General features: G+C 50.9%; 1 protein-coding gene across 7 annotated transcripts in view; it reads right to left on the bottom strand.

The window, feature by feature from the left end:
- Nucleotides 1-23992, bottom strand: part of OTOF (otoferlin) — an 89922-nt gene that overhangs the window by 31238 nt on the left and 34692 nt on the right. For all 7 annotated transcript variants that reach the window (XM_088162614.1, XM_088162615.1, XM_088162616.1 and 4 more), the window contains 16 exons: nt 19041-19114; nt 16801-16927; nt 16274-16328; nt 15539-15670; nt 15074-15136; nt 14218-14302; nt 13045-13204; nt 11658-11844; nt 10440-10626; nt 8147-8370; nt 7099-7207; nt 6466-6649; nt 3379-3499; nt 2453-2553; nt 1453-1543; nt 428-544 (listed from right to left, as the gene is read on the bottom strand). In XM_088162614.1, the coding sequence (XP_088018740.1) occupies nt 428-544; nt 1453-1543; nt 2453-2553; nt 3379-3499; nt 6466-6649; nt 7099-7207; nt 8147-8370; nt 10440-10626; nt 11658-11844; nt 13045-13204; nt 14218-14302; nt 15074-15136; nt 15539-15670; nt 16274-16328; nt 16801-16927; nt 19041-19114 (2017 nt within the window). The remainder of the gene's footprint in view (nt 1-427; nt 545-1452; nt 1544-2452; nt 2554-3378; nt 3500-6465; nt 6650-7098; nt 7208-8146; nt 8371-10439; nt 10627-11657; nt 11845-13044; nt 13205-14217; nt 14303-15073; nt 15137-15538; nt 15671-16273; nt 16329-16800; nt 16928-19040; nt 19115-23992) is intronic.

Raw genomic sequence — 23992 nt, 5'->3', positions numbered from 1 at the left:
GAGGTCTCCATCCATCCATCCATCCATCCATCCATCCATCCATCCATCATCCAATCCCTCCATCTATGGATCCATCCATGAATCCATCCATCCTTCCCTCCATCCATCTCTCTGTCCATCTTTCACTTCATGGATCCATCCCTCTGTCCATCCATCTTTCCCTCCATGGATTCATCCCTCCAACCATCCATGAATCCATCCATGAATCCACCCATGAATCCATCCATCCATCCATCCATCCATGAATCCGTCCATCCATCCCATCCATCCATGAATTCATGAATCCATCCATCCATGAATCCGTCCATCCATCCATGAATTCATGAATCCATGAATCCATCCCATCCCATCCCATCCCATCCCATCCCAGATTTCAGTCTCCACGAGCTGCCCCAACCAGAGCCCTCTCTGCCCGTGAGGCACCCACCTCATCCGCCAGGAACCGCAGCTTCTGCAGGAAATTCTGCACCAGCTTCAGCTTGTCCTTCATGGTGTTCCTCTTGACCTGGGAGCGCAGGGCCGTGGCCTGCTGGGCCACGTTCTCCTGTGGGGACAGCCAGGACATCAGGACACAGCTCGGACCAAGGGAAGGTGCCTCAATCCCACCAGGCCGGGGTGGAACCCTTCAGACACCCTCTTGTTGTTTTGTTTGGTATGGGAGAGCTCCTGAGAGGGCAGAGACAGCCCAGGAGAAGATGGCACCACAGAGGTGCCACCTGAGCTTGGAGAATTTTGGGGTGGCTTAAGGAAGGAGCCTGTCCTTCTGTCACCCAGCACCTGACCCTTGGAGCTTCCGTGTGAGTGTGTGGAATGCAAAAATTCCTGGCTCTCTGCTGCACATCCTTGGCAAGGCGCAGGGCCACCACCCCCAGACTTCTGTCCCTGGAGCAGCTCAGCCTTCCAGGGTTCCCAAAATCACCCCCAAACCTCTGTCCCTGGGACAGCTCTGCCCTGTGGGGTTCCCAAAATCACCCCCAAACCTCTGTCCTAGGAGCAGCTCTGCCTGTGGGATTTCCAAAATCTCCCCCAAACCTCTGTCCCTGGGACAGATCTGCCCTGTGGGGTTCCCAAAATTCTCCTTTCCAGCTCCTCTGTGGTCCTGAATTTCTTTCCAGAGTCTGGTGGAGGGGAGGCAGCAGAGGCCCAGGTGACACCTGGGACTTGAGTGAGACCCCAACCGGCTCTGGGCTCCTCTGCTCGGAATTAAATCCCAAAAACCTCAACCCACAGGGAAACCAGCATGCCCATGGACCAAATTCCAGCCTCAGCTCAGGAATCCTCCTCCACTATTCCCAAAGTGCCACTCTTCCAGGGAACAATTCCTGCCCAAGATCCCATCCAGCCCTGCCCTCTGGCACTGGGAGCCATTCCCTGTGTCCTGTCCCTCCATCCCTCATGCCAAGTCCCTCCCCAGCTGTCCTGGAGCCCCTTTAGGGACAGGACTCCACTCACCAGTTCCCTCATGCAGGATTTGAGCCTCTCCCGGTCCAGCCTCGTGCGGGACGAGTGGTGCTGGTCCTTGTCAGCCAAGGTCAGGAAGCGCCTGTGGGAAAAGGCCGGCAGGAAATTTCCAACCATTTCCAACAAAACCAGAGATCGGTTCACACCACGGGCTCAGAGCCAGGAAGGGACACGAGGTGTCACCAGGTGCCACCAGCCTGTGGAGGCCACGGGATTGAGGTTCCCACTCCTGCTTTGGGGTGTTTGGGATGCAGATGGAAGCACCGCGCTCCAGCCCAAGGCAAAAAAAAAAATCCATTGGCATCGTGCCAGGATCAGGGAATGTTGTCCCATCATCCCAAGGACACGGTCACGGTGAGGTGGCAGTGCCAGCCTTGCCCAGTGGGAGCAGGGACCCACAGGGTGCTGTTATGAGCACACATTATTGTCTTTTCACAAACACTGAATTGAATGCTGTATGTATAATGTTGGAAAATTTTCCTGTATGAATATAGTTTCTTTTAGTTCTGCTACTAACAAAACTTAGAAATAATAGTGTGATAAATATGTCTTTCTTGGACTACAACATGGTGATGTAAAAAGCTTTTGTTCATGTAACTAACGCAGAGAATGATAAAAAGAAAAAAGAGAATCAGGAAATTCTTCACATTCTTGGATTATCAGTGAGGGACACCAGAACCTCGGGGAAGGAATTCATTGATCTTCAGTTATCAGGGAGTATTGACAGGATGGACGGGGGTGGGGGGGGGATAATTTTGAATAATGCATGAAGATCAATGACTATGCAACGTGTTGATGAATTTAATGAAGAATTTTATGAGTTAGTGTGTGCTTTTGGCTGAATGCCGAAAACACGCGGCCGTATAACCTTCTGCTTTATTGTTTGTCTCTTATTGTCTTTTTTTTTTTTTTTTTTTTTTTAAACCTCATAAAATTACCAGGAAAGTGACCCTGGTTTTCCACGGTGCCTCCCTGCCCCCGTGTCACTCACAGGCAGCCGCTGCTCAGCTCCTCCAGGACCCCTCGGAGCCGGCGCTCCGGGTGCGGCTTCTCCGTCTTGATCATCTCCTGCACGTCATTGAGCCCCTCCTCCTGCAGCGCCAACGGGGACACCGTGAGGGGTGGGAGGGCCGGGAGAACCCCCCTAATCCAACCCCACATCCAGGGAAACCCCGGCTGCTGTCCTGGAACATGTCCAGGCACCCAGCTCTGGGCGCTGGGAACGGCTCTGGTGCCCTCAAGGAATGAGCTGGAGTTGGGAAGATCCAAACCCTCTTGGAGGGACCTGCCAGGGGGACCCTTCCCAGATCCTGCTGTGACCCTGCCAGTGTGGAGCTCTCCCAAAGGCTCCTTGGGAATGAGCTGAGACTTAATCGTAAAATGACGGAAGGGTTTGGGTGGGAATCATTGAATTCCAACTCCACTACCCCAGGTTGTTCCAAAGCCCATCCATTGGAGCCTGTGCACCTCCCCACCCTCACAGGGAAGAATTCCATCCCAATATCCCGCCCAAATCTCCCCTTTTCCAGTTTGTACCCATTCCCCATTCTCCTGTCCCTCCAGGCTTGTCCCCAGTCCCTCTCCAGCTTTCCTGGAGCTCCTTTAGGCTCTGGAAGGGGCTTTGAGCTCTCCCTGGAGCTTTCCCTTCCCTGACTCTGCCATGTGACTTCATCACCCTTCCAGGTCAGGTGACAAAGCCTCTGCACCTCTGTTCCCTTTTGTGGGAACATCTGGATCTCACCCACAGAATTCTCAAGGAGCCGCTGGAATTTGGGGAATTTTCCCCTTTTCCAGGCGCTGTCTCTCCCTGCTTTGCACCTCCTGGATGTGTGGCTGTGCCTCGTGCCAGCCCCGTGTGTCCCAGCTGTGTCCCCCCATCCCTCCACCCCTCCCTGTCCACCCCTGTCCACCCCTGACCAGTTTGTCGGCGATCTTGTCCATGATGTTGGCGTTGTAGAGCCGGCGCCGCTGGTCCTGCCACCAGCTCCGGATGTAAATGCACGGCTTCTTCTCCAGGTAGGGCAGGTGGAAATAATTCCTGCAAGAGGAGGTGGGAGAGACATTCCGTGGGGGTGACAGTCCTGGCCTGGAACAGCTCCCATCCCATCCCATCATCCCATCCCATCCCATCCTATCCCATTATCCCATCCCATCATCCCATCCCATCCTATCCTATTATCCCATCCTATCCCATCCCATCATCCCATCCCATCCTATCATCCCATCCCATCCTATCCCATCCCATTATCCCATCCCATCATATCCCATCCCATCCTATCCCATCATATCCCATCCCATCCTATCCCATCCCATCCTATCCCATCCTATTATCCCATCCCATCCTATCCCATCCTATTATCCCATCCCATCCTATCCTATCCCATCCCATCATCCCATCCTATCCTATCCCATCCCATCCTATCCCATCCCATCCTATCCCATCCTATCCCATCCCATCCTATCCCATCCCATCCTATCCCATCCCATTATCCCATCCTATCCCATCCCATCCTATCCCATCCCATCCTATCCCATCCCATTATCCCATCCTATCCCATCCCATCCTATCCCATCCCATCCTATCCCATCCCATTATCCCATCCCATCCTATTATCCCATCCCATCCCATCCTATCCTATCCCATTATCCCATCCCATCCCATCCTATCCTATCATATCCCATCCCATCCTATCCTATCCCATTATCCCATCCCATCCCATCCTATCCTATCATATCCCATCCCATCCTATCCTATCATATCCCATCCCATCCTATCCTATCATATCCCATCCCATCCTATCCTATCATATCCCATCCTATTATCTCATCCTATTATCCCATCCCATCCCATTATCCCATCCATTGCATTATCCCATCCCATCCCATCCCATCATCCCATCTCCCTCCAGGGAGGCAATGCTGTGGTGGGAAGGGGGGGATGCAGGAGCTCAGGAATGGGAGGGAGGCGGCTTCAGCTGAGTTCTGCAATGTTGGAATTCAAAATGCAGGGAAGTCTCAAAACATTAGGCCTATAAGCCAAAGCTTGGAATTAAATACAGGATTTGATTTGAGACCTTGGAGAAGACTTCCAAACTTAGGTGCTAGAAGCAAGAGTGTGGATTTATAGTCTAGAGCAGAGACGTGTTAAGTAGAGAAAATTTTAGCGTTTTAAGATGCAGAGAAAAGTTTAGCATTCCAAGTTTTAAGATATAGAGAAAACAAAGGTGATTTAAAAAGTAACCAGAAGTTTTAGAGTGCAGCACTGTAGGTTTGTGTGCCATAATATGATTGGCTGAGAAAGCTCACACTGGAGTACGAGTCAATGAGATGAAATATCTTAGTATTGGGTTAGAAACATAAATATTCCTGCTGGCAGTGTTTTATTGGCTAATAAACACATAAAAGATTTTGTAATCAGGAGTCCTGTGACTTCTGGGCCAGGCAGTGAAGACCTGTGAGATGAACTCACCGTTCCTGCCTGTGTAGGAGATAAGAGAAATCAACCACACTTCCTAAAGCAGCCCAGAGATCCCGGCTCTGCTTCATTGGAAAAAATCCCCATTGAGGAAATGTGCTGTGTGAGCAATAAACTCACACTGCAGAACAGAGGCTCCGTTTCTCCCAAGGCAAATTTCCCAATTCCCAATTCTAGGCCCTGGTTGGATGGGTGAATCCCATCCCTGGGAGTGTCCAAGGCTGGGTTGGACGGGGCTTGGAGCACCCTGGGATGGTGGGATGTGTCAGGATTGGAATTGGATGATCTTTAAGATCTCACCCGAACATTCCTGGGATTCCAAAACCTCTCAGTTGCTCCAACCCCTGCCCAACCTGTCCTGGAAAGGGGAATCCTGCTGCACCTGGAATCACCAGGAGCCAAATCCTGCTCCAGCTCTTCCCAAATATTCCCACCAGGAGATGTCAGCAGAGCCCCGTGGCTGAGCCGGAGGCCCCCAGCTCCCAGAGGCTGGAGATTTTTGGAAAAAAGGGGTGGGAGATGCCCCAAAACATCGCAAACTTCTCGTCTCCCCTTGGGATTCAGCTGGACGAGGAGCTGAGGAGCAGAGGAGAGAATTCCAGGGACACTTAACTATGCTGGGTATTCATGGAAACAGGGAGGGAATTCCAAGGATACACTTATCTTCCCTAGATATTCTTTTCCCAATTGATTTAATCAAAGTGAATTAAAGTGAATTCAATTCACACCAATCTACTGCTAAACCTTGATAAAAATCCACTTTAAGCCAAATCTCATAATTTTAAATCCAATTATCTTCCTTATCCCAGTTCTTGGTATGCAAATCCAGACCTCACCAGGCAGAGGATCTGAGCCCTTTTATCCCAATCTCCTGCCTGATGCAGTTGCAGATTTTTCCAGAAGTTTTCCCATCTGGGATCTCAATTCTGCTGTGGCCACCACCGACCTGTCCCCAAGTGCCACACAAAGTGGACACACTGACCAGCTCATGATCAGATGGACACACTGGCCACACAAATCCAGGGTGGACACACTGACCTGTCCATAACTAGGGGGACAACTGACCTGTCTGAGCCAAGGTGGACAGAGTGACCACACAAATCCAGGTGGACCCCTTGACCCAGTGCCCAGGTGGACACACTGACCACACAAATCCAGGTGGACACACTGACCACACAAATCCAGGGTGGACACACTGGCCACACAAATCCAGGGTGGACACACTGACCACACAAATCCAGGTGGGCACACTGACCTGTCCATGACCAGGGGGGAGTATTGACCTGTCTGTGACCAGGTGGACAGAGTGACCACACAAATCCAGGTGGACCCAGTGACCCAGTGCCTGGATGAACACACTGACCACTCTGTGACCAGGTGGACACACAGTGGTCCAGTGCCAAAGTGGACACACTGACCACATAAATCCAGGTGGACACTCTGAGCTGTCCATGACTAGGGGGGCACACTGACCAGTGTGTGACCAGGGGGGCACACTGACCTCTCCATGGTTAGGGGCACACACTGACCTGTCTGTGACCAGGGGCTTCATGGGCTGGGATGAAGAAACAGAGACCAGCTCTCCATCCTCACCACCTTCATCCTCACTGGAATTCTGGAGCAGCTCCGACTCCTCCTCGTCCCCATCCCCTCCCTCTTTCTTCCTCCGCAGGAGGGGTTTGCTGGAGCCATCCACCTGGTTGCCATAGTTACCTCAAGGAAAAGGAAAAAAAAAAAAAAAAAAAGAGATGGAATCGATTCACAGGGTTATAACTCCCAGCTCTGGGGTTGAATTTGAGCTGGCAGAAGTTTTCTTTGCTGGAATCACAGAGAACGTTGGGGTTTGACTTCCTGGAGGTGGAAATTAGGGAGAGGGGTCTATGCCCTGCTGCTGTCCCCTCTCAATCCCCTGGGAATGCATTCCCTCCTGGAGCTGGTGTCTCTGGAGCACAAAGCCAGGATGGGAGAGGGATCAGCTCCAGTGGTCACAGCCCAGCAGGCACAAAATACAAAAAATACAAAATACATCCCTCATGCCCATGGGAGAGCCGTTCCCTGCTCCCCAAACCTGCTCTAGCAGGAGCTGGAATGGAAAATTGGGAATAAACCCGACTTTAGGTTCTGATTTTCATCACCTTCACACTACCCAAAAAGCAACCAACCTATGGTGACCTCGAAGTTAATGGGTTTGTCCCCAATCTTCCTGTCGATCATGGTGGCCTCCAGGAAGGCTCCAAAGAGGAAGAATTCCTCCATCTTCCCGCTGCAGTTCTGCAGGAGAAAGAGATCCCAGGGCTGAGGGCCGGGGCCAGAGGGAGACACAGGTCCATCCCTCGGGATATCATTTCCAAAAGGACCAGGAGGGTTTTGTCTCCCATCTCCTGGCGGACTGCAGAGCGTTTAATTAAACATTTAATAACTTTTTTTAATGTTTAGCCTAATATTTTTAAATTTTTAAGGTTTGTGTTTTTTTAATTTTAATGTTTAATGCAAATCCTTAATGAGATTTTTTTAATCTTTAAATTAAAGATTTCATCTCTTTTAATTAAAGATAACCTTGAACTGTGCTGGGATCCATCACCCCTTGCCCTGGAGGGGATTTCAGGGTAATTCAGAAATAGAATGAGTTCACTGCCACTGAATTGATCAAACCACACAAATCCAGGAGCCTGGATGCTCCCGTGGGATTGGAATGGTTCTATTTCCAGGTGGTTTCATTCCACCTGGCTGGGGAATAAACAATATCCCTGGCTTCTGATTGAAACCCATCAGGATAAGAGTGGGAAAGCTGGAATTAGGGGATGAGTCACTCTCCGTGTGTATTTCCCACACACAGAAACATCCCTAAGCTCAGGAGAGGACAGAAATCATGGAATGGTTTGGGTGGGAAGGGACCTTAAAGATCATCGGGTTCCACAGGCAGGATCACATTCCTCTACCCCAGGGGGCTCCAGCCTGGCCTTGGACACTTGCAGGGATGGATCAGCCACAGCTTCTCTGGGAAAGCTGTGCCAGTGACAGACAGACAACGTCACTCCGACATTCCCAGAGCTCCTAAAGGGAACTGAGCGCTGGAACGACCCTAAAACCCGGAATCCTGCAAGATTGACTTCCATTGCTCTACGAGATGAAAACTTATGAGACCAAAGGCAACAATCCAACATTGCCGAGACCCCCAAAGTGCCTCGTGGGGTCACGAGGGGCACTCACATCGGCCACGGCCGTGGCCTGCTCCACCTGCACCTCGGTGGAGCTGTTGATCTCGGGGTTGGTGGTGTCCAGGATCTCCACGGCCAGGCCCAGCAGGAGCCGGGCACGGAAGGAGACGCCCTCTCCCAGGCCCTCGTTGAGCTCCTGGTGCTCGTCCATCAGCGTGTAGTTACGGGTGGAGCCGTACATGTTCACCCAGGCGGGGCCGAAGGTGGGCAGGAAACCTGAGGGGATGGAGAACGGGCAGGTGAGGGAATCGCTGCCTTGGGACGGTCGGGACAAACTCAGGAGCTCTCTGTGTGCTGGTGTTGAAGTTTGCAGTTTGTTTTGTAGGGTGTGGGTAAATGTGAGGCTCTGCTGGGAACTGCAGCCACAGATCAGAGCAGGATGGAGAGAAAGAGAGAGAAGGAGGGAGAAAAAGAGGGAGAAAGAGAGAGAAAGAGAGAGAAGAGAGAGAGAGAGAGAAGAGAGAGAAGAGAGAGAGAAAGAGAGAGAAAGAGAGAGAAAGAGAGAGAAAGAGAGAGAAAGAGAGAGAAAGAGAGAGAAAGAGAGAGAAAGAGAGAGAAAGAGAGAGAAAGAGAGAGAAAGAGAGAGAAAGAGAGAGAAAGAGAGAGAAAGAGAGAGAAAGAGAGAGGAAAGAGAGAGAAAGAGAGAGAAAGAGAGAGAAAGAGAGAGAAAGAGAGAGAAAGAGAGAGAAAGAGAGAGAAAGAGAGAGAAAGAGAGGAAAGAGAGAGAAAGAGAGAGAAAGAAGAGAGAAAGAGAGAGAAAGAGAGAGAAAGAGAGAGAAAGAGAGAGAAAGAGAGAGAAAGAGAGAGAAAGAGAGAGAAAGAGAGAGAAAGAGAGAGAAAGAGAGAGAAAGAGAGAGAAAGAGAGAGAAAGAGAGAGAAAGAGAGAGAAAGAGAGAGAAAGAGAGAGAAAGAGAGAGAAAGAGAGAGAAAGAGAGAGAAAGAGAGAGAAAGAGAGAGAAAGAGAGAGAAAGAGAGAGAAAGAGAGAGAAAGAGAGAGAAAGAGAGAGAAAGAGAGAGAAAGAGATTTTCCCATTTATAATACAATAAATCTTTTTTCTATGTTGAATATTCTAATTTCCACTAACCAATCTAATACAAGATACAAACTCTTTAACGTTTGCATGCATCCTATAGGAATCACTATATTACCATGTTTTACTGCTTTTCTTCTCTCTAAATTTCCTCTGGGACCCTTCCTGACATGCCCAGGGAGGATGTCTGTTTGCTTTTTGGTATTCACAGCATTTAACATAATCTAAACAAAGGGGCCTTCAGGCATTCAGTTGCTTTCAGCCACACAGTCAAAATTGCTCTCATTTCTATTTCGCTTATATTTTCCGTATTCTCAAAGTCTTTTGCTGGGCACTCATATTTATAAGTTTCCCTAATCCATCCTTCCCAACAGGCAGGTGTGAAGGGGTTGGAAAGGGAAAAGGGAATGGCTTGGCACTCGTGGCTGACGTCGCTTTCCCGGCGTCTGTGCGGTGACACAAGCTGGGACACGCTCTTGTGTGTCCATGGAAGTGCAGTTGCTGCCATCCACGGAGAGTTTTCAGGGAATTCCTGGATAATTCCAGCTTGGAAGAGCCCTCCCAGCGCATCCAGCCCAAGCTGTGCCTGATCCCCTCCTTGTCCCCAGCCCAGAGCTCTGAGTGCCACATCCAGGTGACACCTCCAGGGATGGGCACTGCAAAGCTCCCTGGGCAGCCCCTGCCAAGGCCTGAGCACCCTTTCCATGGAGAAATTGCTGCTGCTGTCCAAGCTGAGCCTGCCCTGGCCCAGCCTGAGGCCATTTGCCCTTGTCCTGTCCCTGTTCCCCCCCTGGCTGTCCCCTGCTGTCAGGGAGTTATGCAGAGCCACAAGGTCCCCCCTGAGCCTCCTGGGTTTTTTTTTCTGGGAAATTTGCAGAGAAGGCAGTGATGGGAACTGGGCAGATCTTCAGCAATTCCCCATTTTGAGGGTTGAGGAAGGAGAATCCCCCCTGTTAGTCCCTTTCCAATCCCACGTCTGGTTTCCCATCTTTCCCCATGTGCAGGAATAGGGAGCCTGACAAATGCTCGTCCATCCATGGAATTTTTGGAAGAGCAAATTGTTCTGGGGTGTCTTTGCTTTCAGGTACTGGCTGAAGGTTTGTGACAGGTTTTCAGGGCGTTGTACCAGGAACCTCTCACATTTCAGGACATCAAGCTCTCTCCAAACGAGCACCAAGGAATTCCAGGGCTGGGAAGGAGCTCGGAAAACTCCTTGGGAACTCCGACAGAGGAATGCCCCCACTTCAACCTTACCTTTGTCCCCTTCGTTGGAGACTTTCCTCAGATCGATGAAGTGGGTCCCGATGGCCACGTCGTTGACCTTGTCTGAGTCCCGGATCTGGATCTTGATCCGCCTGCACAGCGGGGGAAACATCTCCGTGAAGATGATTTGCTCGTTCCAGAGGGGCTCGTAGCAGCTCTTCTGTATGGATGTCTTTCCCTGGGAATTGAGAAGGGACAGACATCACACAAGGGTTGGATATCCCAAATTATCCCTCACTGGTTGGAGTGTATAAAATAGAAACCTCCCTGAGTCCCTCAGAGAGAGAAAAGAATGCAGGGATTGAATTAAAGCCTTTAGAGAAATTAAAATACTTTAAACCACACTGACATGAAGTAGAAGCCTAAATTTTAGTTTTAATTAAGTAAGAATATACTTTAAGTGCCTTAAGAGAGTAAAAAGCCTTAAAGTCTAGTTTCAGTAGCCCTAAAGCCTAGTTTAAAGTTCAGTAACTTAGCCCCAGACATAAGGAAAAAATAGCAGAACATTGCTTGCCTTTCTGAAAAAAACTGATAGAACCATTTACATGAATAGATTTAACTATGTGTGTAAATCATGTGTAAGGACTGACTCCACTTTCATAAGGTGACATCACGCCCACCCTGACGTGCCATTGGCTTTTGCCATTTGATTTTTGCAATGGCTTTTGGCCATTGGCTTTTTGCCTTGGCTTTTGCCATTTGATTTTTGCCATGGGCTTTTGGCCATTGGCTTTTTGCCATGGGCTTTTGGCCATTTGATTTTTGCCATGGCTTTTGGCCATTGGCTTTTTGCCTTGGCTTTTGCCATGGGCTTTTGGCCATGGGCTTTTGGCCATTTGATTTTGGCCACTTGATTTTTGCCATGGGCTTTTGGCCATTGGCTTTTTGCCATGGGCTTTTGGCCATTTGATTTTGGCCATTTCATGTTGGCCGTTTGATTTTTGCCATTTCATGTTGGCCATTTGCCATTGCTTTTGCTTTGCTCCTACTTCTAATTGGGACTTTACACCAAAACTTAGCGGGAACTTTAGCGCCCGTCACTTTTGCTTTAAGACTGATGCTCTTGTGCAAGAAACAACTTTGTAGCAACCATTGAGCTGCTTGGCTCGTTGAAGAAAACAAAACCCGACAGCCTGAGAGCACTGGGAGGTTTGACCTCACACTCAGCTTCCAGGGTTCCAACAACCACCCCGGCACCTCCCCGCTCACCTTCTGCCCCGCAAAGGCCACCTGCACGTAGGGGTCCACCAGGTCCTTGTTCTCCCCGATGAGGGCTTTCTTGACGTTGGCCATGATGCTGGTGTTCATCCGCGGCAGCCCCTCGGCGCGGTAGATCTTGATGTAGAACCGAGCCCACTGCCGCTCCGGCGGGACCCCGTCCGGGAGCAGGAGGTTCCTGGAATGTCAGAGGGTGGAGCTGGGAATGGCTGCTGGGGTGGGAAGGCTGAAGGTTGGGTGGGATGATCTCAGAGGTCTTTCCCAACCTTTGTCATTCCGTACAAGACCAAAGAGGAGCTGCTCCATTTTCCGAGCACCGACTCCTTCCACTTCCACTCCATCCCACAGAAATTAAATTAATTGGGATTTTGGAAGAGTTGTTTTTTCCTTATCAAGGGGAGCTCGGAGGATTATTTTGGGGATGAAATAAACTCCATCTATTTTTTTTTTTTTTTTGGCTACGTGGCTTTCCTCCTCTGCAGGAATAGCTGAGCCCCTGGGAATGCTGTGTACAAAATATTTCTAGGGGAATTCTGGGAATTGCTGGAGCTGTCCATGTCTGGTAGAAGATGTCCCTGCCCGTGGCAGGAGGGTTGGAACAAGGTGATCTTGGAGATCCCTTCCAAAACAAACCATCCCAGGATTTTTAGGGATAAGTAGGAGAACATCACCACTACAGCATGGAATTAAACCCAAAGTACTGGAGGTGATTCCTCAAACCCCAGCAAATTGGGAGAGCTGTGCTGGTGTTTTTTGACTGTTAATGGCTGGACTCAACCCCAGGGGTCTTTTCCAACCTAAACCCTTCCATGATTCCATGTGGGGAGAGCCTGAGACACGGATTTGAACTGGAAATATTCAATTAGTTGGAAAAGTTCTGGGGCTGGAACCAAGCCTTAAAGCTCCTGATTTTTGTTCTATGACCTTTGAGATGTTCTGGGAAGTTTGGGAGCCCTGTCCTCACACACAGCCTGGGAAATTTCACCCCGACTTCCTCCTTGCTCTGCCTTGGGGTTATGAAATCCCAATCTCATCCCACCCCAATCCCATCCAGGGCCCATCAGGAGCTCCAGTTTAGGACTGGGGACATCAGTCTGGGTGACACCAGGCTGGCGTTGCTGTAGAGTTCAACCACCAGCTGATGGTCTGACCCCACAGGAACGACAACTCTGGGCTGGAGAACACCTGGGATTGCACCAGGACCTCGCATTCCCTCTCGGAAAAGCACCGGATCGCTCCCTCTGCTGTCATGGCTCCCTGTTTGCCACCAGCCCCAGGTTTGGATCCTGTTATCCCATCCAAGGTAAAGAGAGGTGGAAAGCCATTCCCGAGGGATCCAGGAAGAGGTGGATCCCAGCAGATCCCAGCAGATCCCTACCCTTCGATGTCGTCCTCCTCAGTCTCGTTGGCCTTGTGCGGGGTCTTGATGTTGTCCCCTTTGCCCACCACGGCGATGTCACACTTGAGGTAGCCCTTGAGGCCGGCCGTGAGGTCCTCGGGGTCGGACAGGATGGCCCATTTGTGGTAGAACTGGTGCTCTGCGACCCAGGGGACAGCAGGGACCTTTGTCACAACCCAGACACGGCCAACGCCACCAGGACACGGCCATCCATGGGGTGGGACCTGCCCCGAGTGTGAGGGATCCCAGCAAACCCCTGGAAAATCCCATTGGGAAGGGGAGCCTGGTGTTGGAGGTGGAGGAACAACGGGATAAGGTGGAGGGGGGTGGAGTCTCCAGTCTCCATCCTGGAGGGGTTTAAAGGTGTGTGGATGTGGCACTTGGGGACGTGGGGAGGTGGCGGTGGCCTTGGCAGCGCTGGGGATGGTTGAGCTTGATGATCAGATCTCTAATCCATCTCTGTCTCGTTTCCAGGGAAATACAGGGCAGGACCCAGTCCTGGACATTCCTGTCTGGAATGTTGATGTCCTGCCTGGGAATGTCACCTGGGGCTTCTCCCTTGGCAGGGCAGGGATGGACACAGCACACCCAGGAGGGATCTCAGTGACACCTGGGAGAGCAGGATCAGGGAAGGATCCAGGGAATCCTTGGAGCTGCTTCCCGAGCCTCAAGGGGCTCCAGGAGAGCTGGGATTTGGGAAAGGGCTGGAGGGCCAGGAGCCAGGGAATGGCTTCCAGTGGGAAAGGGGAGCTTGGGGTGGGATCTTGGGAAGGAATTCCCAGAGAAGCTGTGGCTGGCCCTGGATCCCTGGGAGTGTCCAAGGAAAGGTTGGATGGGGCTTGGAGTAGCCTCGGACAGTGGGAGTTGTCCCTGCCCATGGCAGGGGTGGGATTAAAAAAATTATCTTTCAAGCCCCATCACACCCAAACCATCCTGTGATTCCACAATTCCAGGATGGGATAGAGACCCTTGTCCAGAGGTGTCAAGTGCTCTTCCCCGACCTACAGGCCAGTCCAGGTGACTTGTTTATATCTTGGATATTCACACTAAATTGGGAAAGCATTTTCCAAGGAAACCAGCCCCTGCCTGACTCCTTTGCCAGGAATTTTGCTCCACTGAGCCTGGGAATGGTTACAAACGACATTCACGTACCAGGCTGGGTATAAACAGTCCCAACATCCATCTTGAAGGACCCCACCAATGTCCCGGTCCTCAGGAGGTTTTTGGAGTGGATCACCTGGAAATCAAGAGGGGAAAACCACTCAGGAATTTTCCCTGCAGCTGCAAAGCCAATCCAGAGGTGTCCAGTGCCAGGTGGGAAAGGAGCTGAGGAGTTTTCCTTGGTCTGGGGAGGATTCTAAGGACACCAAGAGGCCCCCTGGGATTGGCACCTCCTGATTAGTGGAATTGCCAGGAAGTTTAAATTTAGGATGAACAAAAAAATGCAAAGAAATAAATCTTTGGTGCAAGATCCCTTTTCCAGCCACTGCAACAGCAAACTGAGGGAAGAGCCTTTAGAATGCTCAGAATTTGAGGAAAACTGGGAGAAATTATACAGTCAGTCTGTGCACTGATGGATATGGATGATCTTAATTAATGTGCATTAATTGGGCTGGGAATCTGGAAGTCTTGCCCATCACCTTCCTGGTTTTGGCTGGACTGAAATCCCAATTTTATTCTCAGCATTCCCAGTCCTGGATTTCCACAACAGCTCTGATGCCCCAGGAATTTCCCTGGCAGGCTCAGGAAGGTTTTTCTTCTCGACAAAAATAAATGAATTCCAAGGCTCTGGAATACCAGAAATCACCCATGAAGGGACACAGGGAATGCAGGAACTGTGTGGAGCCAGGAACGAAGGTTGGAACAGGAAAACAGACTGAGGATCTGCAGAGGAGAATTCCTATTGGGAACCTCACATCAAGGACCTTAAATCCATCCCAAAAATGAGGTTTTTACTTCCAAAGCCCCCCAGAAAGGACGAGGACCAGGCCATGGGGGGGTCACTTACGGAGAGCTTGATGATCTTGTCGAACATGACATCGGGGGGGACGTGGAAATCAAAGACGAAATACTGGAAGGGAAAGGGGAATCTTGAGGGGTGGGATCCATCGGGATTGAGAACCCCCCTGGAGAACCCGAGGCTGCCTGGGGGAGCTCCTGCAGCCCCTGGCCCAGCAGGGATGCATCCATGTGATCCCAACGCCCAGGGCGGCCCCGCACGGGGTCACCCACCCCCCGCTGAGCCAACGGAAGTGCCGATTCCTCGGGAAACCTGGGAATCACTGATCACAACATTCCAGAGGGAAAAGGCTTCGCTTCTCGCGTGTGGTTTGAGATTTCACCTTATTCCCGCAGGAATTTAACAAAAAAAAAAAAAAAAACAAAACCCAAAAAACCACAGATAGGAAAGAAATCAGCGGATGGAGGGCGGGGTAGCGCGGCGGCGTTGGAGCAGCACCGGGGCCGGACCCACCTCGTTGTAGTAAGGACAATTGGTGGATTCCTTCATGGAGGTGTATTTCTTCTCCTCCCCCACCTCCACGCACACCACGGGGTCCATGTTGAGCCCCACGAGCTGCCGGGCCTCGATGATGGTGATGCTGACCTGCGGAGAGCAATTCCCAAATTTCCACAATCCCGGGAGCAGCTCCAGGATGGCTTCACCAGTCCCACCCAACCTCTGACCAAAGGGAATTCCCAGTGCAGTGGGGCCTGCTGGTCCTGCTGGGACACAGATGAGGAGGGGCTGGCAGGGGGTGGGGATGCAGGAAATTCCAGGAATCCCAGTTCTTCCAGCCCCAGGGTGTGGGCGTGTCACACAACACGGAAAATCCAACGGATTTAACCAAGAGAGACCAACCCCGTTGGGATCTTCACTTCTGCTGGAGACCACAATGGGATCATGGATTGGAATTGGAAAAGACCTTAAAGCTCATTCCATTCCACTCCCTGCCAGGGGCAGGGACACATTCTGCTATCCCAGGTTGCTCCAAGGAGAAATTCCATGGAGAAAACCTCAAGGAGAGCTTAATTTGGGCTTCACATGCTGCACAACAAACCCAGTCCATTACTTAATTCTGAGTTTATGGCTCCACCAGTGAAATTCCAGCTCTTGGGATTCCCTGGTTCCAAGCCCAGTGAGCTGGGACTGCAAAGGGTGTCCCCAGGCCCAGGTTGTGACGCTGAGGGCACAGCAGGTGTCACCTACCTGGTAATCCATGGGCCTCCCAGCACTCGGCTCCATCCTGATGTCGGGCTTGGACCTTGGGAGAGGCAGAAGAAACCCACAGATGGAATTCATGGAATCATGGAATGGTTCGGGTAGGAAAACACCTCAAGGATCATCTGGAGCCTGACACCATCCCAGGGTGTTCCAACCTGGCCTGAGACACTTCCAGAGATGGGACAGCTGCAGCTTCTCTGGGAATTCCATCCCAACCCCTGCCAGGGAACAATTCCTGCCCAATATCCCATCCAGCCCTGCTCTCTGGCAGTGGGAAGCCATTCCCTGTGTCCTGTCCCTCCATGTCCTACACAAGAGCAGGGTCACCCTCAGTGCTCCTTCAACCCTGGGAAGCTCCACAGAACTCTGATGATTTCTGCTGCAGGTCAGATATTCCCAAAAACAGCCCACAGGCCCCATGGGCCAATGATTTCCAACATTCCCTGTGTCAGGGGTCACGCGTTTTTGGGATGTCTGTCCTCACCTGGCACAATCCCAGCCCTGGATCTCACCTTTTGTTGGAGACATTGGTGGTGACAGCGGTGACAGAGGCCAGGGAGATGGTGTCTGGCTCCAGGCCTGCTCCGTATCTCATGGCCTTCCTGTCCAGGTCTTCTGTTTCCAGGACAGCCGGATCGTCTGCGGGAAGGGGACAAAAGGAATGGCTCCGGTTTTAATTTCCATCAGTGAATAATTAAAGGCTGGGAGAAGGGAAACCAATCCAACCCCTCGGCTGGGAGCACAAAAACAATGGGAACCAGGTCGGGTCTCGGACAACCTGCTCAGAAAAGGGGTTATCAAAGGGATGATGTGGAATTCTATCCGGGTAGAATCCCTGAGGAGGCTTTTGGGAAGGAAAAATAAGGAATAATGGCAACACCCCGAGTTCAGGGGCTGAAAGCATTTGAGGAAGAGCTGGAGATCTGAGAGATGTTGCATGGACAACGAATCCCCTGGTTTTGAGAGAGGGGTGAAAAAAATGGGAGAAATGCATCATTCCCAAAAGGAAAAACTGCTGCAGGAGCTCAGATCCCACCGGCACATCCCTCGGTTCCTATTGGAAGAAGTTGCTGGAATGTTCCTTTCCTCAGGGAAAGGGAGTCCTTGACTCAGCCAGGAGATTAAAACTGAGCCAGAGTCACACGAGCTGGGAATTTCTGCCTCCAGCTCCGGGATTGTCGGCATAGGATGGAGAGAGCCCAGAGGAGACCCCAGAGCTGCTGCAGGGCTGGGGCCCCTCTGCTCTGGAGCCAGGCTGGGAGAGCTGGGGGTGCTCACCTGGAGAGGAGAAGGATCCAGGGAGAGCTCAGAGCCCCTGGCAGGGCCTGAAGAGGGACTGGGGACAAGGCCTGGAGGGACAGGACACAGGGAATGGCTCCCAGTGCCCCAGGGCAGGGCTGGATGGGATCTTGGGCAGGAATTGTTCCCTGGCAGGGTGGGGAGGGGGCTGGGCTGGAATTCCCAGAGAAGCTGTGGCTGCTCCATCCCTGGAAGTGTCCAAGGTCTGATCCTCGATCTGACCCAAAGGAGGAGTCTGGATGGGAGGGAAGCACCCATGGAACACTGGGAGCGCTGGCTTGGCAGTGGGTGCAGGAACATCCACCCACCCCTTACCCAGCGGGATGGAATGGATGGATGGAATGGATGGAATGGATGGAATGGATGGAATGGATGGAATGGATGGAATGGATGGATGGATGGAATGGATGGAGTGGGATGGATGGATGGAATGGATGGATGGAATGGATGGAGTGGGATGGATGGATGGAATGGATGGATGGAATGGATGGAGTGGGATGGATGGATGGAATGGATGGATGGAATGGATGGAGTGGGATGGATGGAGTGGGATGGATGGATGGAATGGATGGATGGAATGGATGGATGGATGGATGGAATGGATGGAATGGATGGAATGGATGGAATGGATGGAATGGATGGAATGGATGGAATGGATGGAATGGATGGAATGGATGGAATGGATGGAATGGATGGAATGGATGGAATGGATGGAATGGATGGAATGGATGGAATGGATGGATGGAATGGATGGAATGGATGGAATGGATGGATGGAATGGATGGAATGGATGGAATGGATGGAATGGATGGAATGGATGGAATGGATGGAATGGATGGATGGAATGGATGGATGGATGGATGGAATTCCAACCAAAGGGTCAGGATCACAATCCCAGCCCAGGGAAGGTGTGGGACAGCTGCAGGTTCCTGGGAAAGGTGGGATCAGGATCCTCCCATCCATGCAGCACTGCCCACACCCCCCAGGGACCATTCCATGGCCAAGGATAAATCCAGCCTGTGGAGACACTTCCATGGCACCAACGGCTCTGTTCTGCCTCTGCATCCTGGATGTTCTCCCGTGGTCCTGCTGGAGGCTTTAACCACAAGGACACCCAAATTCTGGGAAGAGAACCCAAGTTCCCATGCCAGCATCCCAGGCAAAATTCCCTTTTCCTATCCTCAAACTTGGCTGGAAAACAGGGGAAGTTTTCCCAGAACCACGATCCAAACTTTTCCCCTCCTGTAAACGCGCATCCCAGCTTTTCTTCGCGGTGGAAAACCGATCCTCGGCTCTGAATGGAAACAGCAATGAATTTCCAATCGCTGCCCTCTCCTGCCTTTCCAGAGGGATCCAATTCCAGCCCCGGGTGGGTGCAGAGCTCAGGGAACAGGCAGCCCTTCCTGTCCCACTGCTGCAGTTCCAGGAATCCCCCATCATTCCATGCCCGTACCTTGTTTCCGGTGCTCATCCTTGGACGGGCGTGTCTTTCCAAGCTTCATGGCTGAGAAAACTCCTTTTCCAGCCCTGGGTGAAGAGAGGGAGAGCGAAAAAAAAAAATTATTCCCGTTAATTGCTGTGTTTTAGTGTTTTCTATGATGTGGGAGGTGGGAACAGAAGGTTTTTTCCAAAAGGAAAAATGGGAATGTCAGCTGGAAAACAGAGCGGGAAATATTCCAGAGGCAGAGCTAGGATAGCAGTGGAATTCACACTTTTATCCCATTTCCTATTCCAGATAAATTTTTATATGGTAAATTTTATCCTGGGATAAATTCCCAGATATATCCCTGGGATATATCCCCAGAAATTTTAATCTGGGAACGAGATATTCCCATATCCCATTGCCAGATAAAAAAATTGGATCCCATTTTTTATCTGGGAATGCCTCAGTTTGGGATAATTCTGCCTCCCCACGAGCAGAATCCTTGCTGGCAGTCCCAGTTGTGTTCCCACTCCTCAGCTCTCCTGACCAGTTCATGGAATTTCTTTCCAAAACACCAGAAAATGAAACGACTAAAAATGAAACACCCAAAAATTCAAAGACTCCAGAATTCCAGCACCCCAAAACTCCAGACACCCAAAATTCAGATTCCCCCGTGACAGGAGGACGTTTTTTAATTGGAGAATTCCCATCACTGGAAGTGGGGGAACCTTTGCTGCAGATGTTCTTGGAAGTTATCACACCAGGATCACACCTCACCTGCAGGCTGGACCTTTGCTCACCTCCAAACTGGGACCTCACCTCCAAACTGGGACCTTTTCTCACCTCCTGCCAGGACCTCACCTCCAGCCTGGATCCAACTTAACTAAACTTAACTTAACTTCCAGCCTGGATCCAACTTCCAGTCAGGACCTCACCTCAGCTCCAGCTCAGATCTAATTTCCAGTCAGAACCCCACCTCCAGCCCTAACCTTTTTTCACCTGCCTGGACCTCACCTCCAGCCCAGGTTTTAGCTCCAAGATGAGCCCTGCAGGCTGGAATTCACCTCCAGGCTGGACCTTTCCTACAGCCCAGGTCTAAACTCCAAGATGATCCTTCCTCACCTCCAGCTTGGACTTCACCTCCAAACTGGGACCCCCCTCCAGCCTCCAAACTGGGATCCCACCTCCAAACTGGACTTTTCCTCTTCTTCAGTCTGGACTTCACCTCCAAGATGAATTTCACCTCCAGTTGGGAACTCACCTCCAGCCTTGGCACCTCCTCCAAGCTGGGCCTCACCTCCAAACTGGGATCCACTTCCAGCCAAGACAAAAAGTCACCTCCAATCCTGACTTTTCCTCAACTCCAACCCAAATCTAATCTCCTGCCAGGACCTTACCTCCAGCCTGGATTTACCTTCCAGCCTGGATCTCACCTCCAAACTGGGATCCACTTCCAGCCAGGACAAAAAGTCACCTCCAATCCTGACTTTTCCTCAACTCCAACCCAAATCTAATTTCCTGCTTCAGCTCCAACCAGGACCTCACTTCTTCCAGCCTGGACCTCACTTCCAGCCTGGATCTCACCTGTACCTGCCTGCCAGGCCAGGGAATCCAGAGCTCCTGGATTCTGCAGGATTGGGCTGTGCTGCCCGCAGGGAACCTGGGGGATTTCCCCACTCTCACCTCTGGAAGTTTTACCCTTGGGATTTTTTTTTTTTTCTCCCAAGGCCAAAGAAACTCTGGAATTGCTTCCAGCCTGGTTTGTCCTGGTTGGAAGTGACCTCCAGCAATCTGCAGGCCACAGAGAAAGCCAGAGAAAGCAGGAAGAAAATTAAGGAAAATTGGAAAATAACGTGCCTGAGGGAGGGGAATCCAAGTGGGATCAGATCCAGGAACTATTTAAACCTGGGACTAAAGCCACACTCCGGCCTCTGGGAGCTGTGCTTTATTCCCAGGATGCTCCATGATGGTGCAGTTTTTCCATGGATAGGAGGAGAAAAGGTAAGGATGAGGATTCTGTATCTGGAATCCCACCAGGAAACATCGCAGGGGATGGGACCTTTGGGCTGTTTTTGAATTTATTTATTGGATGAGGAAATGTTGCAGTCTGGAATTCTGCTCCCAGACCACTCTCTGCCATGGAGATTCCCCCATGGAATTCCATTCCATCCCTCCTCTGGTTGGATTGCATTCTTTTTTTTTTTTTTTTTATTAAATTATTAAAAATGGAGAGCAAAAGAAATCCCCTCCAGTCCCAGAGCTGCCATTTGCTCGTGGATGCTCAGGGATAAAATCCGTGTCCCAGGAATTTCTGAGGCACCTGAGGGTGCTCGGGAAAGAGAAAGAAAGGAAAGAGGGGGGAAGAAGGGAGGAAGAGGGGGAAAAAAGGGAAAAAGAAGAGGGGGGAAGGGTTAAAAGGAAAAAAGGGAAAAGAAAAATTGGGAAAAGCAGCAAAAAAAGAATAAAATGGGTAAAGGGGAAATAAGGAAAAGAGGGGGAAAGGAAAAAAGGAAAAAATGTAAAATGAGTAAAGAAGAAAGGGAAAAGAAAGGAGGAAAATGAAAAAAAAAATGGAGGGGAGAAATAGGGAAGAAAAGAAACTGGGAGAAAAAATGGGGGAAACTGTGAAGCAGAAATGGGGAGGGAAGAGTGGAGGAGAAAAAACGGGGAAAAAAATTGAGGTGGAAGAATGAGGGGGGAAAAACGGGAAAGAAAAAGGGAAAAAAACAGAAAAAATTAGGAAAAATCCCTAGGAGGAATTAGCAGGGGAAAAAACCCCCAAACCCAAACCATAGAAGGAAACTAAAAAGGGGTCATGGGGGGAAGAACAGGGGGAAAGCAGGAAAAAAAGAAAAAGGAAAACTACTCAGAAAAATTTGGGAAAGAAATCCCAGGAGGAATCAGCAGGGGGAAAATGGGAAATAAATAAAGGAAATAAAAAAAAGTGGGGAAAGAAAACTGTTGGGATAAAAAAAAAATGCTGAGGACAAAGCAGGAAAAAAACCCCTCCAAACAAACAGGAAAAAGCACCAGGAAAAGTGAGGGGAGGAAAAAAAAGGAAAATAAAAAACAAAATAGGAAAAATAGAGGAAAAAAGGAATAAGAGAAAAAAAAGAGACAAAGACATAAATTCTGAAGCAGCGGATTTTGGCGGATTTTGGTGGATGCTGGGAAGAAGGGAAGGATCAGGGTGAGGATGAGGACGGAGCCATCCCAAAAGTCCTGGAGCAGCTTCCCAGTGGCTCATCCCGATCCCCAACCCCTTCCCAATCCCCGGCCGTGCCTTTCCCACTCTGGGCGAGCCCTGCCCAACCCCAAACACCTCCCCCTTCCCATCCCGGCTCCTACCTCCCCCCCGGGCCTGCAGGAGAAGGTTCTGGAAGAGCTGAGGCGGGAATGGAGGAGCCTCTATGGTGGGAGCCCCATCCCAGCAGGGATGGATGGGGGGAATCCCTCCGGGGGCTTGGTGGGATCTTGCCGATCCCTTCCGCTGCTCCCGGTGGGAAGCCGGGGGCTGGCGGAGAGCTGACACCGTCTCCACATGAATATTCCATGAGGATCCTGCGGAACCTGAGCCCTCCCAGGGCAGCAGCAGCCACCGTCGTCCTTCTCCCGTTATCCCAAAGAACCGAGGCTCCGCATCCGTCACATCCCGCCCGCGTTCCGGCAAATTCGGGGCATCGGAACGTCCTGGTGCCAACCCTAAGTTGGGATGGATTTCCAGCGAAGTTTAAATCGGTATTGGACACCACGGACTCCACCCAGCCTCTGGAAGTGCTCTTCCCATGGATTTCCTGGGATTGAGCGGGGATTGTCTCCGCTTCCACAAACCTTTCGTCCTTTAGGATTTCGCTCGTGGGGAATCTCCAGAATCCGCAGGGATTCTGGAGCCGCAGCAGGGAGCTGGGAGCTGCCTCTCTCCTGGCCAGCTTCCAGTTAAAGATCCATGAATTATCCATGGGTAAAAGGACATTTTAATCACTGCCTTTTACTGGGAGCAGCATTCCCAGGGCTCATTTCCTGGCAGGAATTCCTCCCGTTCTTCCAAGGGCCAGACATCACTGCCGGGTTCATCCTGCACCCTTGGGCAGATCCCAATCCTCAATCCCTTTGTGCCTCTTCCCAGGGGAGGGACCAGAGTTGGGAAATCTCTTCCCATTTTTCCCCACTCTGCCCTCTCCTTGAGGACATTTCCCCTCTTTCTCCACCTCATCCCGTTATTCAGGAGGATCCATCCATGGGATGTGCCATGAATCGATCCTTAAACCACAAAACAAGGAATAAGAGCCAGGAGAGACGACTCGGATAGGGAGGGGGTGATTCCAGGATCATTCCCTGGAGCTGAGTTTAAATTTGAGCTGAGCTGCTCCAGCAGAGCCAGAGGATCAGGATTTTGGGGGAACAGCCTGGTCTGGTATCCATGAAAACAGTTGGGAATAACAGGAAGGCAGGAGCTGAACAGAACCTGGCAGCCCAATGTGGGCACAGGAGCTGTTGGATCACGGAATCACGAAATTCCCGAGTGGGAAAGGACCCATTGGGATCATTGATCCAACTCCTGCCCAGGACACCCCAGCAGTCCCACCCTGTCCCTGTCCATGCACTCCTGGAGCTCTTGGAATGTCACCATTCCCTCAGGAGCCGTTCCAAATCCAAACCGGCCCTGGGGGAAGAATCTTTGCCTGATATCCAGGGAAAAGTCGGATCTAAGTCCTGTCTGCACCCAGACTTCTCCATGTCCAGGCTGGAAATTCCCTCCATCCGATCCATGTGGATCCAGCCTTCCCTCAAGACCTCTCAGCTCCCTTCAGGCACTGCCAGGCTCCAAAGATTTTGCTGGATAAATATTCCTTGGTTTTGTTGTTTTTTTTTTTTTTTTTTTTTGCAAGCTCCAAAACCTGAGGCCACACATCCATGAGAGCCAAGTTCTTCCAGGGTGGACAGGTCTGGCTTTAGAGGAAGGGAGAGCACAGCAGCTGGAT

This window comes from Sturnus vulgaris, chromosome 3, assembly GCF_052056855.1.
Source record: "Sturnus vulgaris isolate bStuVul1 chromosome 3, bStuVul1.hap1, whole genome shotgun sequence".
Lineage (NCBI taxonomy): Eukaryota > Metazoa > Chordata > Aves > Passeriformes > Sturnidae > Sturnus > Sturnus vulgaris.
The sequence above is the reverse complement of the archived record's forward strand: the minus strand, read 5'-3'. Positions and strand labels throughout refer to the sequence as shown.